Source organism: Apaloderma vittatum, unplaced genomic scaffold (genome assembly GCF_000703405.1).
Source record: "Apaloderma vittatum isolate BGI_N311 unplaced genomic scaffold, ASM70340v1 scaffold2842, whole genome shotgun sequence".
Lineage (NCBI taxonomy): Eukaryota > Metazoa > Chordata > Aves > Trogoniformes > Trogonidae > Apaloderma > Apaloderma vittatum.
This window is the reverse complement of record NW_009705073.1, coordinates 10,162-28,077: the sequence shown is the minus strand read 5'-3', so window position 1 is coordinate 28,077 and position 17,916 is coordinate 10,162. Positions and strand designations below refer to the sequence as shown.

At 39.9% G+C, this 17,916-nt stretch overlaps 1 protein-coding gene across 1 annotated transcript; it reads left to right on the top strand.

Annotated features, from left to right (window-relative positions):
- Window positions 1-167: 167 nt before the first annotated feature.
- LOC104269963 (ribosomal RNA processing protein 1 homolog B-like) lies at window positions 168-15,261 on the top strand (the record flags this gene model as incomplete). Its single annotated transcript, XM_009865247.1, is given in 14 exon segments — window positions 168-253; window positions 1,273-1,334; window positions 3,406-3,535; window positions 5,012-5,076; window positions 5,630-5,793; window positions 6,309-6,394; window positions 7,218-7,315; window positions 7,808-7,827; window positions 8,261-8,309; window positions 8,311-8,375; window positions 9,206-9,945; window positions 13,030-13,176; window positions 13,895-13,961; window positions 15,071-15,261. Coding segments are annotated over 14 exon segments (1,970 nt in total), but the record flags the coding sequence as incomplete, so codon positions are not given.
- Window positions 15,262-17,916: the final 2,655 nt, after the last annotated feature.

Genomic DNA, 17,916 nt, shown 5'->3' with positions numbered 1-17,916 from the left:
GACACCATCTCAAGCATGTCTTCCCATAGCTGGATCCCCGTCACGATCAAATCCCTGGGGAAATGCGTCCTTTTGTTACATTGAAATGGTTTCTCAAGGTATTTTTATGTTAGCAAAATAAACTGTTGTGCCAAATACGCAGGTATTTATTTCTATCTCTCTTACAGGACACCTGTTCATTCAGACATTTTGGCAAACTATGAACCGTGAATGGAATGGGATAGACAATCTGCGTCTTGATAAGTACTATATGGTAATACTAACTGTCTTGCAGACTTTTTCTGCAAGAAAAGATGTGGTGGTGGTGGTGGTGTACTGGAAGGCAGCTTTGTCTGCATGTTATGTTTATCTATATTGTAAGAGAATACAAATGGCTATCTTCATGATGCGTTGCAAGAGATAGCTTTTCTAAAGGCCTTCACTCACCACTGCAAATCTAAAAGCAATTACCGTTTGTTGCAAGTGCTTTCTTGTTTGCCTTTCTTAATAACAGGGTGCTGTTGTAAGGTATTTATTCTATATGGAGTATAAATACTGTCTCAGAGGACACTGCATCGATATAAGTTAGTTAGATCAGACTGTTTATAGACTTTTTTTATGACTCTGTATAAAGTAGTTGTCACTAGAACCCTAACTTTCCACCACTAAATTATCCACTGTAGTACATTCAGCTTTCACAATTTTTTTCTCTAGGAAACACTGTGTTAAAACAAGTAGTAAAATAAGTGAGAGAAGAATCTTAAAAGACCTACCTTTGTAAAGAAAAAAATGGTATTAATCTTCTTTGGAAGAAGTTAGTTGTGTGCACATTTTTGGCTGGTTTTGAGTTTTTTCAATGTTAGCAGAAACCAGGAATTTCAGGAAGTGAAGTGTTTTGAACCAGTTTGATGTAACTATTTTACATATGGCTGTCTCTTAGTTCAAGTTTCAAGTAAATTAAAATATTACTGTTATTATCTGTCCAGCTGTGGGGTTTTGGGGGGGTTGGCAGCATTTGGTGAAGAAATCAGGGTGATGGAGCAAGAGAAAGCTGTATTTTAGAAACTACTATGGATATTTCTAGGCTTAGGATATGAAAATAGTTTATTGTCTTCTGAGCTTCACAGCATCCATCTGTTGCTTGTCATGACAAAGAAGCCTGTCAGAATGTTCATATGAGGAAGCTTTCCACCTTGTGCTACAAAGGGATTTACTAAGTCTATACTACAGTCACAGTAACTCCTTTGTCTGTTTTCATAAACAACATGTATAAGAAATTTTTGTACTTTGCAGCTAATGCGTAGGATTTTCAGGCAATCCCTTGAAGTGCTGAGAAGAAATGAATGGGATGAAAGGTAAGCAGATTTCATAGTGCAGTTGCGTTGTAAAGAAGTTGCTCCATTTACCTTTATCAAATATATTTTTGTTTAATAAATCCTTTTCCTCCATAGATGGTGCTGTCCTGAAGTCTTAACATTGGCTTATTTGTCCTTCAGGTCACTTACCATGTGTACTTTAGAAACAAAGTTTCATGCTATGCTTCATTAAGTTAAATAACCACTGTAGTCTGTAAACTCTCATGTTCACCTAAACCATTTAGTGGTGTTTCACAGAAGGAGATTTCAGAAAGTAATTCACGTAGGCTTATGTAAAACCTGAAGGTAGAAGCTTGTCGTGTGGTATTCCAAGCAGTCGTGAAATCTGAGGGCTCCGAATTTTTCATGGAGTTTGCTAGAACTGACTAATTTAGCCTGGAGAGCTATCAATGGAATATCCACCTGTAGAGAGACTAGACAGGGAACCTACATCCCAGAAAACAAAGATAATTAATGCTTTTTTTTTTTGATTGTGTTAGTTTTTCTGATTGGCTGTGACTTTTTATTTTTTGTTTTACTATGTTTAATCATGGTGGCTTGTCTTTTGATAAGACAGAACTCTTTCACTGTAAACTGGCTTCTGTTTTGTGGTGTACATCAGTGGCTCCACATTCTGTCAAATGGCAAGTAATTGCAGTCATCTTGCTCTGTCTTGAGCTCTTGTGCCGCTTGCCCTGCGTTTAAACTGATGAAGAGCTTGAAGTCTGAGGGCTTGATGACCTAGAGTTAAGGTTATCTTTTCTATCTCTTGCCTTCCAAAATGTGGAATGCATACAGGCATGTCGTTGTAGAAGTAGAAAGGATTACAAAGCTAAAGTACCTCCCATCCCCTCTGTCTGCCTTGATTTTGCATTGGGTAAATGCCCATGGGTTGAAGAGATGAAAATGCTCCTTGACAGGGACTGGAAGTGTGGGAGGAGCTGGAGTCCTTCTTCCCTGCACACATTCCCATGGCAGAGATGTGGTCACCCAAACTGATCTCTGACAAGGTTTCTGGTGGTTTTGGCCTCCCTTTCTCCAGCTTCCCTGGAAGGATGGCCTGGAGACCCTTCAGCACCAGAGGAGGCAGTGAGGGAAGAGAAGATCATGATTCCTTTCTTTGCAGGGTGAGGGAGCTCAAGAGTTGCCTTTTCCTCCTAGATGGAGCCTAGAAGCTGCCTAGTGTCTACCAGTTCTTTGGAAAGAAAGTATTAAAGTAAAACTGAAGTAGCCTTTATTGTTTTTAGAATGCTTTACATTTTCTTTGAAACTTGAAATGTTTGTTCTGGGTGAAATTGCAGGACATCCCACAGAATGCTGAGGAGAAAGCATGGAATATACAGAGTTCCACTTTCCTGAAAGATAACAAGGAAAGGCCTCGGGGGGGAAAAGAAAGTCCCAAGCGCAGTGTAGATGCAGCAGTGTCATTCCAGCGGTATTTGTTTGTACTTCAGAAGTCAGTAACTGAACAGATCCACCATCCTACTTGTGCACAGCTTGCCCGGTTCTGGCATGAGCTATTGGTGTAACGATTTTTTTTTACACCTAGCTTAGCCCTCGATCTGTTCTCCAGAGTAATTGTTTTGCTCTGATGGACAGTGGATAGCATACTTAAATGAATGCGAAGTCTGCACAGTTGAAATGCCTTTGAGAAAGATCAGTATTAAATTTCATCCTTGGGTGTGCTCCAAGATGAAAATTATCTCATAAAATGGAAGGGTACGAGGTGTTGCCCATTAAGGATGGATGAATGTGGCAGCTGTGTCTTTGGAATGCCGTACAAAAAATGTAGAATCCCTCCTCCTACCCATCAGTCATATGGCATAAAAATCTTCAATGCAAATTAAGGTGTGAATTATTTTAAAACGGACTGCGAGGAGTTCTGATTACGGATGGATCTTTTAAAAAGTTCACTTTAAGGTATGAAAATTGGTCACTGGATTTATTTCTTGAGTGTTGGATAGCTTTCTTAAAGAACTGGTAAAACTGTAAATGACTAGTTTGTTTTCAAAGCAAATAGAACATGAGCAATTGAATATGAATATAATTTTTCTTTTTTTTTTTTTTTCAGTCTAAGGGAACTACTCCTGCAGCTATTAATGAAAGAAGTTATGGACCCAGACAGCAATGCTCCCTTTGGGATAAAGTTACATTTCATTGATATCTATCTGGCTGAACTGGCTAAAGTTGGTGCAAAGGAGGTTGGAAAATATGTTGTCATTTTCTTCCTGATTAATGTTAAGTAGCATGCAGCATTTTAGAAGAAATTGAATGTTAGGATTACCTATGTTTTGACAGTTTTAAATGTAGCATAGCAACACTGAATAAGCCTGAAGAAAGTGACTTTTTACAACTTATGCTTTTGTTCACATCTTTGTGTAGACAGTGATAATATAGTAGTTTCTCTCAAGTTCCAGAGTACTGCTATACTGCTCCAAACTGAGCTTAGAAACAGCAATAGACAAGTTAAACCATTCTCATCTGTTTATTTGAACAGAAGAGACTTCACATCTTTTTCCACATGTGACCATGTTTGCCAGTCTTTGCTTTTCCAAAAGCTGACACAAAGCCTGTTCCTGGCTGATTGTATAAGACCTAAATAGAGGAAGAAAGTGAGCTTTCAAAGTTGTCTGATGTTTGCTTATTATCGGCTTCCAACTGCCTTGACTGTGCATCAGACAATTTGCCCTCGGCGTCCAGTCGCTCGTATTGCTGGCGATGCCTGTGTTTCTCTGCTGTATGTTGCTGTTTTAGTTGCCCTTAGTTTTGGCTGATGTTACAGCGACACAATTTTTTGGGGCAGCTGAAAGGCCGTCACTGCAGCTGTCACTGCCAAGCTTCTTCCAAAGCGTCTTGTCTCCTGATCCTCCAGCAGAGCGAGCTGCCCGCCGCCCCACACTTCCTTCCCGCCTGCTGCTCGTTGACCTCCTGTTGTTTCTGGCAACCTCCGCGCAGCGGCAGACGAAGCCGGTTGCCACGCTGGAAACCCCCGCCCAGCGGCAGACGAAGCCGTTAGCAATTTCCCATTTGTGTCCTTTGCAGTCGGTTCTGAAAGCAATCCTGCCTGCAGCTTTTGTGGTTCTGGGATTGTGGAGTGTGAGAGAGCAAACGTTTGCGCAAGTGAAGTGCCTGCGCTTGGAGCCCAAATGATTTCTGCAGCTCCACAGTCACTACACTACCTTACAGGAAGCGTGGGGAATTAGTCTCCTAGATTACTTGAAATCACAACCGATGCCCATAAATTGAATTTAGGGAAGGATTTTTGTCTTTGATACCACTGTAGCTGACAGTGTTTTGGTCCAAGCAGTCCAGTTAAGAGAAACCCAGATCTCATTCATGTCTGCTACAGACCTTCTTTGTGAAAGTGCACAAAATTATTTTTCTCTGCCTCAAGTTTCCATTTCTAAAATAAGAAGCTTTGTTGTATTTCTATATTCAATAGATAAAATATTCACTGCTTTGCAGACTTTAGATAATGCTTCCAGGGAATGTCTGGAAATTAGTGGTAGCAGTGGTAAAAAATAGTCACTGGATACTCCTATCAGTTGGAATTAGATAGTATGTTTAAAGACTCTAACTTCTTAAAGAAGATCCCAGTACAACAAATACTTAAGGAATTTTGAGTGTACATATACAATATTTACTGTACTTACTATGTTTTCTTTCTAATCATCCAGCTCACAGCAGACCAGAATCTCGAGTTCATTGACCCTTTCTGCAAAATTGCTGCCAAATCAAAGGAGTAAGTTTAATGAAAAGATAAATAATTTTTTAAGAATTAAGAAATTCTGCTTGTACCACTCCACACAGCAATAAATGGATTGAAGAAGAGTTATAATATAACTTCACGGTGTAGAGAAAGAAGGATATTTTACTACCTATGTGCACAGTCATTTGAAAATAACTTGTGTTTATCAAAGCTGTAGATAAACTTCACGGATTTATAAGAACTATATTAACCTAAGTTTTGCATAGGTTATTTTTTCTTTTTTAAACATGCATAGAACAGCTGAGCTGGTCAGATGCTTTGTTGTTGCAGTGTAATATAGAGCAGCATATAAACGGTGAAATTTAAGAGGCGAACATGGGCAGGGTAGTATTTGGATTAGGATTTCTGTTTAGGAAGTAACACATTCACTTTCCTTATCTGGAGAGCTAGATGCTCTTCCACTTTCTTCTTTCTTACCCAATTTTCCTGCATTCCTGAAATTTCCATTTTTATTTTTTTTAATTGAGAGGGGAAGGTTTATATGCATCTGCCTGTTGACTCTCATCCCTGATTTCTTGTAACACAGTCGATGTCTGCTGCATGCCATAACCACGGGTATCTTTGAGATCATTGTGGATCAGTCGCCCTATGCCATTGAGGACCTAATGAAAGAACTGGGTAGCAACTGTGAGGAGGACGATGAGTCTGAAGAAGACAAACAGGAAAATGAAGAGGTGCTTAAAACCAAAGGTGAGGAGGAAGTTCTAAATGGCCATAGTAACGCTTGCTGGAATTTGAAAATATATTTCCTTAAAATGTTCCTGCTCGGAACCCGTCAAAACACGTTTGAGATGTTGTAAGGATACTTGTGTTTTCCTGTCTTCCCTTCGGATGTGCTTAAAGTGGCTCTAAAAGAACATGCCACAGAAATCAATGGTCTTTTAAAAACCAGGTAATATCAGCTTTCTGCAACAGTCCTCTGGGATGTCCATAAGATTTTTGAGGATGAGGCTTTGGCATTCTGTGGGAGCTTTAAATTTAAAACCAAACAAAAATCTAAGCAGGAGGTTTTTCAACCCAAATATACTCTGGTACAGAGGCAGTTTTTTCAAAGGCAGTCATGCTGCCACGGTGATGTCCAGTAGTTAAATCAGTCCAGGCTCATGAGATCACAAGAAGAAAAATACACCCAATCTTCTATCAGAGCTGTGTGTGCTATCTCGGTTTTCACAAACTAAATGTTAATATTCAATCTTTTATAACAGCAGACAGAGGTTTGTCAAGAAAACAGAGCTCTGAAGAAAAAGAGGAATGTAAAAATGCTGCTGGTGGTATCGGGCCTGTTCTTCAGGTTTGTGGCTTGTTTGCACTGTTATTGACACTACCCCTCTGTTTTCCTTTTTCCCACTCCTTTCAAGCAGTATGGAAGTAAAAGGATGTTAATTGGACAAACACATTACAAATTTTAATCTCCTTCTGCTTTAATGTAAGGTGATATTTATGTGTACTCTGAGTAGTTTATAAGAAAATACATGTGGCTAAATTCCGAATTCTTCCTTCCTCCTTCCCACACCTTTTTTCTTCTCCTCCCTTCCTGTTTCAAGAGTTCAAAAATTTATCGTAAAAGCCAAGTTACTGTGGGTGGTGAAGCAATCAGCCTATGTTTCACTGACAGTAGGAACAAAAGTAATTGATGATGGGATACATAGGAGAGCAGGTAGCATGTTAAAACTGGGGGATTTTAGACCCACTTCCAGTGCAGTGTAGTGTTTTTTGACAGGTCAGCCCATCAAGCACACGTGCAAGTATATATGCTTCAGGCATTTGAGGCTTTTAAGCAAAAATGAGGACATGACACACTTTAAATCTAATATTTCGTGAAATATTTGCAGGAGTTTTGAAGTTACTTGTTTTTTCTTGAGTAGGAATTTAGATTAGGAATGTTTGAGAAAGTGATACTGAGTTCAGCTGTTCTGTTAATGAGGCAGCTATCTGTAAAAGTTAGTATTATATGTGAAGGAGTGTAAACTTCAGCAGAGAAAAAGGACTTCGGGTTCGATGGAAGTGACTGTTTAAAGGATGTGTATGCTGCTTGCAGGATTGATAATGTGAGTCGCATTGGGTTATCTTGCGTGAATAATTCAGAAAAGCTGTATCATCCTTTCTTCCAACAGTTTGATTATAAGGCTGTTGCTGACAAACTCTTTGAATTGGCAAGCAAGAAAAATACACCTTCCCATAACAGAAAACGTCTGTACAAGCTGGTAAAAAAGTGAGTTCTGTTAAAGTACACCTTGCATGTGCCACCTTCTCTGAAAAAAGCTTTTACTTTGCTTTCTCTCCACCCTTGCTTGTCCTGGTGACAGTGTCAGGAGAGCAGCCTTGTCTCACAGCCCGGGATATGTGTGTAAGGTGCCTGAAGCCTGTGCTACTGTTCCTTGTTGGTACTGCAGCTAGCTGAGCTGTATCTGCGCTGGGTGGATTTGTACTGTGGGATGTGGCAGTAGATTGTGTGTGATGCAGGTTACAGATACGGGAGAAGTGTTACGATGCTGTTTTAACAATTCTTTCAGTGCTTTGGTTTGAGTTTTTTGGCAGATCTTTTCTGGAATGAGCTCTTTGTAACTTCCTATGCAAAATACATTGTTTTTATTTTGGCAAAACCACAATAAGTACAGTGACAGTATGCTGCTAGTGTTGTTATTGATACTAAATCAGTAATACAGTTTTATTTTTCTTTCTCTCCCTTCCTCCTCACCTCCAGGTTCCAGGACTTAGCAGAAGGTAAGGACTGAGCAGCACACAGAGACAGTAGTTTCCTTCTGTTAAAAGATGTATAATGTTCCCATACAATGTGTATTGCAAATATTTTTTTCATGTTTTTGTTTGTTTGTTTATTTTGAATGTGTATTTCAAGAAAACTGTTGGAGGGATTTTGTGTTTTTTTAAAAAAAAGTCTTCTAAAGACACATTACATGTTTTTGGTGAGATTACCAGATCTCCTTCACAATTTAAGTGACCCTGCACTTTGTCCTTAAATAAAAGATGATTAGTTTTACTTAAATACGAATCACTTTTATGATTTTGGTTTGAGTTGAGTGGGAAACAAGGAGTTGATTTTCTTTCTGTGAGAGTTATGCTGTCTATAAACATACATAACTGTTCGTAAAAAATAGAACTGTTAATTTTCAGCTATCTTATCCTTCCTCCTCAACAGGAATCTTCCCCCGAGATTTTCCAGAAGATGTTTCTACAGATGAAGATGATCAGGAGAAGGCGAAAGAAAAAAGCTGTCAAACCTCGGGAGAAAAACAAGTTGGAAAAAGTAAAAGGTAAGGCAAGATGAAACTTTAGGAGACAGGCAATCTCCAGTCACTTGTGTAATTTGGCAAAGTATCAGATACAAGCTCTTCTGAAGAAGACAAACTTGTAGTTCAGGATATGCTGATTTGTATCGGGTTGCCATGAAGGTTAAATGTGAAGTTAAGGTCTGTCTGAAAGCGGTGGGAATTTTGTTAACATTTTTGAGGCAAGCGTCGCCTCAAAAATTTCAATCAAAAGCAGAACTGGAAGCAGTTGTTTGCGTTGCTCCATTGAGCAGTTGCGTTTACTGTAGGTCAACAGAAACATGCCGGTCTTCTTAATAATTACTGTTAGAATATAGAAATTCAGGGGCTTTTCTGGAAAGGTAGAGTCATGGAGAACCACATGCAAGTATTTCTAGCATCGCATCTTATATCTTAAAAGGTCTTTTCCAACCTAAGCGGTTCCCTGATTCTGTGACTCTGTGATAATTATGATGTGGGACAAGCCTAGTCATACCCAAAAAACATCTCGCCAAACTGCTGAAGTACTGAGGTGCCCTTCTGATGGGCTTACCGGGGGCTAATAACTTTCTAGCAATATTGTAATAAAAAACAGGATTATCACAGGAAATGGCTTAGATGTTAGCTGTGACAAGACAAGCTCAACAAAATATTAATTGGGTCAGGCGTCAGAGGAGTGCAATGTCCTGAGCAGCTGTCATAGTAAAACTGTTTTGCTCACTGATAGCTGAAAAATGGTACGCGTATTTTAAAAGCAAAAAAGAAAAATATAATTCAGTTGTTGTAAACACCTTTGTTTTTCACATCTGTGTTACATGGCATTCTTTTTGGGGTAGGTTTAGAGGATGAACAAGACTTGTCAAGTGCAAAGGAGGCATCAGTTCCCCAGAAGAGGAGGAAAAAAAGGAAGATAAGGGACAGCCCAAGTGCTGATTCTGGAACAGCTGATGGAAATTGTGAGAAGAGAGTAGCTGAAACATCTGGAGCTAATGCTGTTAGTGAGGGAAAGGTGCCAGAAAATAACAAGGAAAAGAAGAAAAAGAAATTGCTAGTAAATGAGGCAAATGAGACCACAAATGTAACAACTGACACCAGAGAAAATAACAGTATCTCTGTGCTGAGCAGCCCAACTGACTCAGAACACAGGAAAAAGAGTCAGTTGAAGAAAATGAATCCTGAAGTGCAAAATGTTCCTGTAAAACTAGCAAGTCAGAATGGACCAGCTATTGCAAGTGAGGCAGCGGATGTCAGCCCATCTGTCGCGCCGTTGACTTCTAAGGTTGTGAAAAAGAAACAGAAAGCAGGGGCTATCTTGGTGAATGGGGATACCCCTTTGCAGCAAACAGATGTGAAATCCAACAAGGAGGGCTTGCTGGGGGCCCCGTCAGGAGATGCAGACTCTGAATCTGTGCCCTCCAGAAAGGTCAAATTGAAGACAAAGCTAGTTGGCTTGGAAGGCGTGAAAGTCTCCAGCCAGAAAGCAGCAACCTTGAAAAAGAAGAGAAAAATAAAAGAGATGCTAAACTCTGAAGTCAATGGAGTTCTGGAGACTGCATGCAAGAAAAGCAGGAAGGGGGTATGTATATCTCATTCTCTTCTCTGTCTTCATAAACTGCCAGGCTCATTTTCAAACTCAGCTTTAGTTTTCTGAGTGTGGGGCCTCATGGGCAGGCTGCATGCCGATGTCACCATGCATTGTCACCAAAAAGAACTTGATTCCCCGGAAATCCACACCCCCCACCACAGTCTTACACCCTCCTGCGCAATGACGCTAAAGCCTGTGCCAGCTGCTTGGCTGAAAGAAGTCATCAGCTGAAACTTGACTTGTTGGCATATGAGGTTGTCCTTTGTCCTTTTTTTCTTTTTTCTTTTTTTTTTTTTGGTCTCTGGGTTAATTATTCTTTTGCATTAGGTCTCTGGTTGAGCTTACAGCATGTTCACAAAGGGCAGATTTTAGCAAAAGCATGAGAATAGGAAAATGGAATGTCCCTTTTTCAGCAGCTGCACACACTTAGATTAGTATAAGCTCCTTGTGAAATTGCTCACAGCAATTCCAATAGTGTCTTCTTTTGCTAGCTCACTTTCTCTTAAACAAATTGTTAGTGCTGTATGGGGAAGGAGCGAACAGAAAATATAACACTGTGACGTGCAGTCTTATCATGGCTGTATAATAACATTTATGAATGGTCCAGTGTCTTCTAAAGACAATACTGTCGTTTTTCTGCTACAAAGGTCTCTTCTTCAAAAATCTATGCCTTGCTGTTCGGGAACAAGCTAGATTTCCTCACCTTTCTCTATCTCCCACCCCTATTTTCCTCTTGGCAATAAGTAGAATAGGGTTGATTTCACTCAGCAATTCAATAGTCGAGAAGCATTTTGCACTGATACTTTTGGTAGTGGTTGAGAGAGAGAGAGAGCGCGAGCAGGGGTTTTTCCATCTCCTGCCACTGAAATTCTTTAAACTGCTCATTTCCTGTGTGTATAGTCACCCTAACACACATTTTTAGGGATTCGATTATATTCTTGGAAGTCTTGCTGACAGTCTTACTTTAGTGGAAAGAGAATTCATAAAGCATAAATGAGATTCAGAATACAAACCAGCTACGTTTTCCTCTACCTAAAAAGTGCATGAGCCTATCTGCTCACCTGTTTGCCTTAAGTTTAAAACTGTGTGATTAGTTACTTGGTGCAGCCTCGTATATGAATTTGATATAACCACTCAATTGTTCAAGGGAGAAAAAAATGCATTTTCAGCCATTGCTTAAGCAGTGTTAAAATGGCCTTGATGATTTCTAATTTCTAATTCTGAAGTACTGAGAGGGAAGAACCAAACATTTTCTCTCTTTCCACAGTATGAAAACTGCATTTTTTTTCTCACTGTAGCGCTTCTGGAGTAGGAACCATTGGTTTTGTCTCTTGTTGCCTAAATATTCTGTTTCATACATTGTCTTACTTTCTCTATAAAAACTTTGTTTCTAAGAAAATATGATCGTGCCACTCCCATCTCCATTTGTAAAACTCTACTGCAACTGACCAACAGGTTCAGAGACCTGCAATAGATCCAGGATGAAGTTCGTGCAAGCTTCCTGAACATTACTGATTGGCACAAATTAGTGTGGACACAGAGAAAGGCAGCGGCATGACCCCAGCACTAGTGTGTTGGCCCGTCAGTGCAGGGGCTTGCAGGCTGCTCTTCCAATGTATAATTCCAAAGAAACTACAGCATTTCCTGTTTCTCGCCTAATCCACTATTGAGTAGGAGTGAGGGGGACTGAGACAAGGAGAGAAATTTCAAAGTTAAGTCAGGAGGAGAATAAGAAAGAGAGCAGAGTAAAGCTAAAATGCATAAATGTGGAGGAAATGAGGCTTTGCTAATTTTGTTTTCATTGCTTGAGAAATAACATGTTGTTTTATTTCCCAGGTTTAGTTATGCAATACTGGTCTTGTGCCCAGAAATCATGAGGGGCATGTTTTGAGTCTTGATTTCAAAGACAACAAACACCTCCAAAGAATTAGCTTCAAATATCCAGAGGGAGGAGGAGGAGGAGAAACAGACAAGTTCAGCATTTTTTCACTGTTGTGTCCAGAATTCAGAAAGCTAAAAGACTTAACACTTACTCACTTTATTTAAAGCAGAAGTGATTTTCAAATCAAAAGAGGCCATATCCCTGGACATTTTTCACAGCACAGCTGCAAACTGCTTTTGGAATTCCACATCTGTAGGTTGATGTGAGGCAAAGATCAACTTCCTCTCACAGCAGTCCACAAATATCTGGGGCCCACAGACAACAGGCTGAAAAGTTCTGGAGCGGTGCACTTTATTAGTGGTACTGCTGTTACAGGTCCTAAGAATTGCCTTGTGCTGGAGATAATTGCTTCAAATGGCAATCCTAAGCATGAATTTGGGGCAGCAAACTAGTAGCAATACACAATAATTGAATTTCTGAGAGTATAGACAAGACTTCATACTCTGCTTTTTTTTTTTTTTTTCCCCTGAAGTTTCCATCGTAGCCTAACGCTGGCTTTGTTCATTAGTTGTGTATCTTGGGCATCCAGAGGTATCACAGAAGAGATGTAGCGTAAGAACAAGGAAAAAAACCAAACCAGCACTTGTGTGTAGGAGACGTGGGTCAGTTGTAAGGCAGCCTCACACACGTGTTTGTTTGCACTCTGATGGGCCAGGCAAACGTATTACAAGTTCTTCCTTCTTTGCTTTGCGGTGACTTACATTTCTGCACAGAGCTTGCTTTAAACTTCTAGTTTCAGTTGTGCTAACTGCGAAATTAACTCCTGAAAGTTAGCTATGATGGTTAACTTCTGTGAGTACGAACTAGCTCTCAGCTCTATCAATATTTACAGACAGCATGTGTGGTAAGCTCTGAGCTCTGATCTCTGTACTAGGTATAGTGAACTATAGTATTTCTGGTACTGAGCATTTTTTCCTTTCCCTTCTGTTAAAGGAAACCATTGTGCTAACTGCGAAATTAACTCCTGAAAGTTAGCTATGATGGTTAACTTCTGTGAGTACGAACTAGCTCTCAGCTCTATCAATATTTACAGACAGCATGTGTGGTAAGCTCTGAGCTCTGATCTCTGTACTAGGTATAGTGAACTATAGTCCTTCTATACTGAGCATTTTTTCCTTTCCCTTCTGTTATAGGAAACCAGTGCTGCTCTATCATCATTAAAGAAAAAGAAAGGAAAACCAGGAAGTGATTTTGTAAAATTTGAGAAATCAACTTCACCAAAGCCAGTATTCTTCAGGAAAGCTAGAAGCACCATCTCTTCCACCAGGACATCCATGCAGGTAATGTGAGCTCACAGGTGGCGGCTGAGTCTGGGCACAGGTCTCTTCCCAAGCTACCTGGCCCAGCAAAGGGTGTAACCTCACGCTGTCTTTAACACTCTGCCTTAGTCTCCTAACATGGGCAGATAAAACTGGAAACGCTGTTGCATTTCCTTGTAGAGAGGGTCACATATGGCTCCAGAGTTTCAGAAAATGAGTTGTAGGCATCTTTTGTTTTCTTCTCCCCATTTTAAAAAATATCTTCTTGTTTAAAGTACCTCTGAACCTGCATGATCTGCAAGATAACAAGAGCATAAACTGACTTGCCAAGGAACTTGGAGCCTCCATTTCTTCCCATTTGTGGAGACTGGCAGCAGTACAGGGCTTCAAAAGACTTCCCTCTTCCCTAAACCTTTTTAGCACACAAATTTTCAAGCCCTCTTTGTACTTTTGAGGCCTGAGTGCAGTGGGACTAGTGTATTTAATACACAAATATTTTGTTTGTTATTGAGTTACGTAGGGAGACTGTGTGATTTCTATACAAATGGAATATATTTACTTTTTGCTAGAAAAACAGTTCAGTCTTAGAAGGGGCCAGGGCGGGAGGACTGGGGGAATTCTAAATCAAATGAAGGAAAGTAAACTGCTTTGCATCAGTTTTGGTGGGATGCAGGTAAAAGAACTCATAGCATTGCCTTAGCAATCGTATCTTATTTAATGTCTTTATTTTGCCTTCTAGCTGAACAAGCTGCAGTCATCCAGCTCCAAAAAAGTCACGTTTGGCTTGAATAAAAACATGACTGCTGGTGAGTCTCGTACCTCGGCATGTCTCCACAATCTCCTGTAGCTGAGGAAGGAGGAAGCTCTATGCACTCATATACACCTATACCCTTCACATCTCTAGGACAGGGTGATTTTGATCCTTTTTGTCTCAGCATTTTTATATAGCACTTAAACCATCTGCAAGTGACTCTCCAGGGGAGATGGTAAACTTTAGGACATTTGGCCCAACGCTAGGCTTGTGCACTTCTGAGGTGTTGCATTACTGACTTGCAGAGGGAGCCTTACTCGTCAAAAACAGTGCAGTAGAGCAACAGACTCCCCTTCCTGAGCCTCCTGCTCTGCAGGGCACCTCTTGGGAAAACGTGCACTTCACAGTCTTCATTGCTCACTTCTGTTTCCCAGGACAAAGGTGCTGATATGCTGGTGAGCTCTGGCTGTATAATAGCAAAGTTCATTTGTTTTTCTTGGCTGCCTGTGATTTATTATTGGTAATGAATAGATAAATGTCAGTTCCCTTCTGGACCCCACATGTAAGCAGTGTTTTATCTGTTAAATAAATGTGTTGCTATAGAGCATACAATTTTGTATTCCATATATTCATTTAGGTTACCTATTTTTACTCTCCAAGATGTGCTGTAGGCCAACTTCTTGAAAAGAGTGGGTTTTGATGTATGTGTTTATGTGACCATAACACAGCTGCACAAAGAGAACAAAAATGCTTACCTGTCAGCAGAAGGGATAACCAGGAGTCTGTAGAACAGTGCTGTTTAACAGTCAGAATAGAGCCACTTCTTACCCATCACCAGCTTTTAAACAAAAGCATGGTAGTGTTCAGGATAGCCAGAACACTTGTTTCTGAGAGTCTCTCGTGGTCTGAGAAGCCAGGGGGAATGGTTCAGGGCCTCTCTGTGGATTGCAACAGGCCCCACTCTTGAAGGGGCTTTGCTAAGAGATGTGCTTCACCACCATCTCTCCATTTTTTTCCCTAAGTCTTAGGCTTCTGCCTTTTAGTGATGCACTTAAGTATCTAAGGCAGACTTCCAGGGCTGGGCAATTCTGCAGTTGATGGACATGCCTGATTATTCCATGGGGAGGTTTGGGGTTTTTAACTTGTTTACTTGTTTTCTAACAGAATTTAAAAAGACTGACAAAAGCATATTAGTGAGCCCAGAAGGACCATCCCGTGTGGCTTTCAATCCTGAACAGAAACCCCGTCACGGGGTGCTGAAGTCACCCAGAGTTACCCCAGCAGGAGAGCCTAAACTGAAGAAACCATTTACTCTATCAGCTAAGAAGAGACCAATTGCTATGGACTTCTTTTAAACCAACAGATGTGGCCTACTTTTGTACAGGACATTTTGCTAACCTAGAATGTTCTCTGGAGGTATTTTAAACTTCCTTATTTTTTTAAGTTAATACAAAGTGTATATACAAAATTCTGGTTGTGACCGGGGACATTGCTATCTTGACACCACTTCAGCTATATCTTGAGATACTTGTGGTTTCCTATTCACAGAAAAGAAGCAAAATCCAATCTCTGCTCAGGTTTGGCCTACATTGACTATGATCTTTCCCCATCTCATTTCCAAAAGAATGTTCAGGGTTTCATTTGTGCTGATGAATTTTATTTTTTTTTTTGAGTCAATTTAAGAAAACTCATGCTTCATGCTGTTAAACTGTCTTTAATTGGACAGGACTTAAAATGGGAAAAGACAATGTAGATTTTAAACCTACTGTTTCCTCATGTATTTTAAAACTTTATGTTACCCTTTTTCCTGTGTTACCTTTGGCATTCTGTTAATAATGATTACCTCATATCTCTGTTTAATAACAGCTGGACTTGGGTAGCTTTGCAGATAGCGAACAAAAAAGGAAAAAGAAATGCCTAGCTGCTCAGGTGGTCACTGTTGGCAATAAGCCTTCACAGCTGGTTGCTTGCTGAGTTGGGAATGGTCAGCACGTTTTTTTCAGTAACACAAGTGCCAAAGCTGCCTTACACGTGTCATGTTGTAAGCTGGCTGCTTCTCTTTACCATAACTGAAATAATGCTCTAGCACGGAGAAATCTTTGATATTTCCATGTCTTCCCCCTTACACCCACTGCTGCTGTTTCTGAAGGTCTGACAAGACTCCTAATGTTCTTTAGCAGCTGGTATCACCACATTTTACTAGAGCTCAGATCTCATTTAGTGGATGAACCTTCAATTGTCCTAAAGTGAGCCCGCTCGGTGTAGCACGCTCGGTTAGGACACACATCTCTCTATAAAGGCTTTGGTGCCTCTCAATACAGGGTAAAACTTTACAACCCAGACAGCTTGGTTTTGATTTTGATGTAGAACCAGAAGAAAAGTCTTTCTGCAGCATTTCCTTGTGTTCAATTTTAATTTGAATATTTTATTACTGCTCTGCATGTTTTGTTTTTTCTTTGCTTCTTTGATAAACAATGAGGTGTGCTTGTGTGAGAGACCATTAATGTATTCTGAGCAGGAGCTATGAGGAAGGGGAGACCCAAATGAAAATAAAATCTTTCTTCATATAGTCGGAAGATTTGAAATCTTTCTTTTGAAAGTTTTGCTTATGCGAGTGAGGCAAAGGCTTTGCAGCAGATCTCTATGTTAAAGCTCAGCTTTCGAAGCGCAACCTGGTGCCAAAGCAATTTATAAAGCTTCCTGCCCATTACTTCTGTGATCCTAAAAGAGAGAGGGTGGGCCTGCTTCTTTGCCTTGCCTTGTGGTAAATGGTAAACATTTGGCTACTTCAGCCAGCAAAGCTAAACCTTGTGACACTATCTATTTGCACACTTCAGTACTACTTTTTAGCAGCCTTTGACGCTGACTGTCCTCAGCCAGATCGCTCCCTGTAAGCAACTGGATTGAAACTGCTCTTTCACAGCTCCTCTAGAATTTCTTTGATGTATTGATGTTCTTGTAGATTGTCAGTTGGTCTCAGTTGCTCAATTCTAATCCGTGCCAGTTCTTGCACTAAATTTGTGGCCATCCATGTACTGTCTGAAAGTTATTTTGCTCTTGTCTTATTTAATTTGGTTTTGGTTTAGTTTGTATTGGTTTGACTGATCAGTAAAGAAATCTGGGAAATGCATCTGATAAAATTATTCATATTTGCTGTCTGAGCATTTGTTCATTTATTTTAAAAAAAACTTCACTGTATATTAGCATAATACATTTTTTTGACAAGGCAATGTGAAGTAAGATTTAACAAAGACCATTCGATATGTTGTGCTATTTATCTTGTACTGTGGGTGAGAAGTCTTTTGTGGAATATGCATAAAAACATTTGTATGTGCATGGTTGTTAATGCATTAGGTTGAAGACGCCACATTCCTCCAAGGAGATAGGTGGAAACAATCAGGTGCATCTGATGTTCACAGAAAAATCCAGGATTAGGACACATTTGACTTGTTTTTTAATACGTAAAACTTGCTATGGAAATGTATTTAAGTAGTTGTCTGGATCTTTTCCTATTGGTTGTGAATCTATTGAACCTGTTGCTTGTCCAGATATTTTGTTCTCTGCAGTGCTAAATGGAGAGGGCAGAAATAGCAATCAGGTTTTTATCTAAAATTTTAATAATGTGATTGCTTGTTGGGCTTCATGCATAATTGATCTATGGCATGAAACTGGTGGAACGTTTTGTAAATATACTTATGTAGTGTGTATTGTTTCAGTGGTGTCTGGATTTTCATTCATGACAACTTTACCAACAAAACCCAAGCACTGTCAATGCAGTTTAATCAGCATTGTTGGGTTAAATGGAGTACATTACCCAAAATACTCAGATAGTGATAATTCCAGTAAACATTAAAGACCAAAAAATAAAGAGTGAAAGAAACTTAAGATCTGACATACCCACTGCGTAGACATGATGGTACCATAAGGAGAGATGCATATAGGAAAAGAGAAAAGAAAAACTGATCTGACCTCTTTGATGTCGCCTTGTAGGTTTTTTTCACAGTGTTATT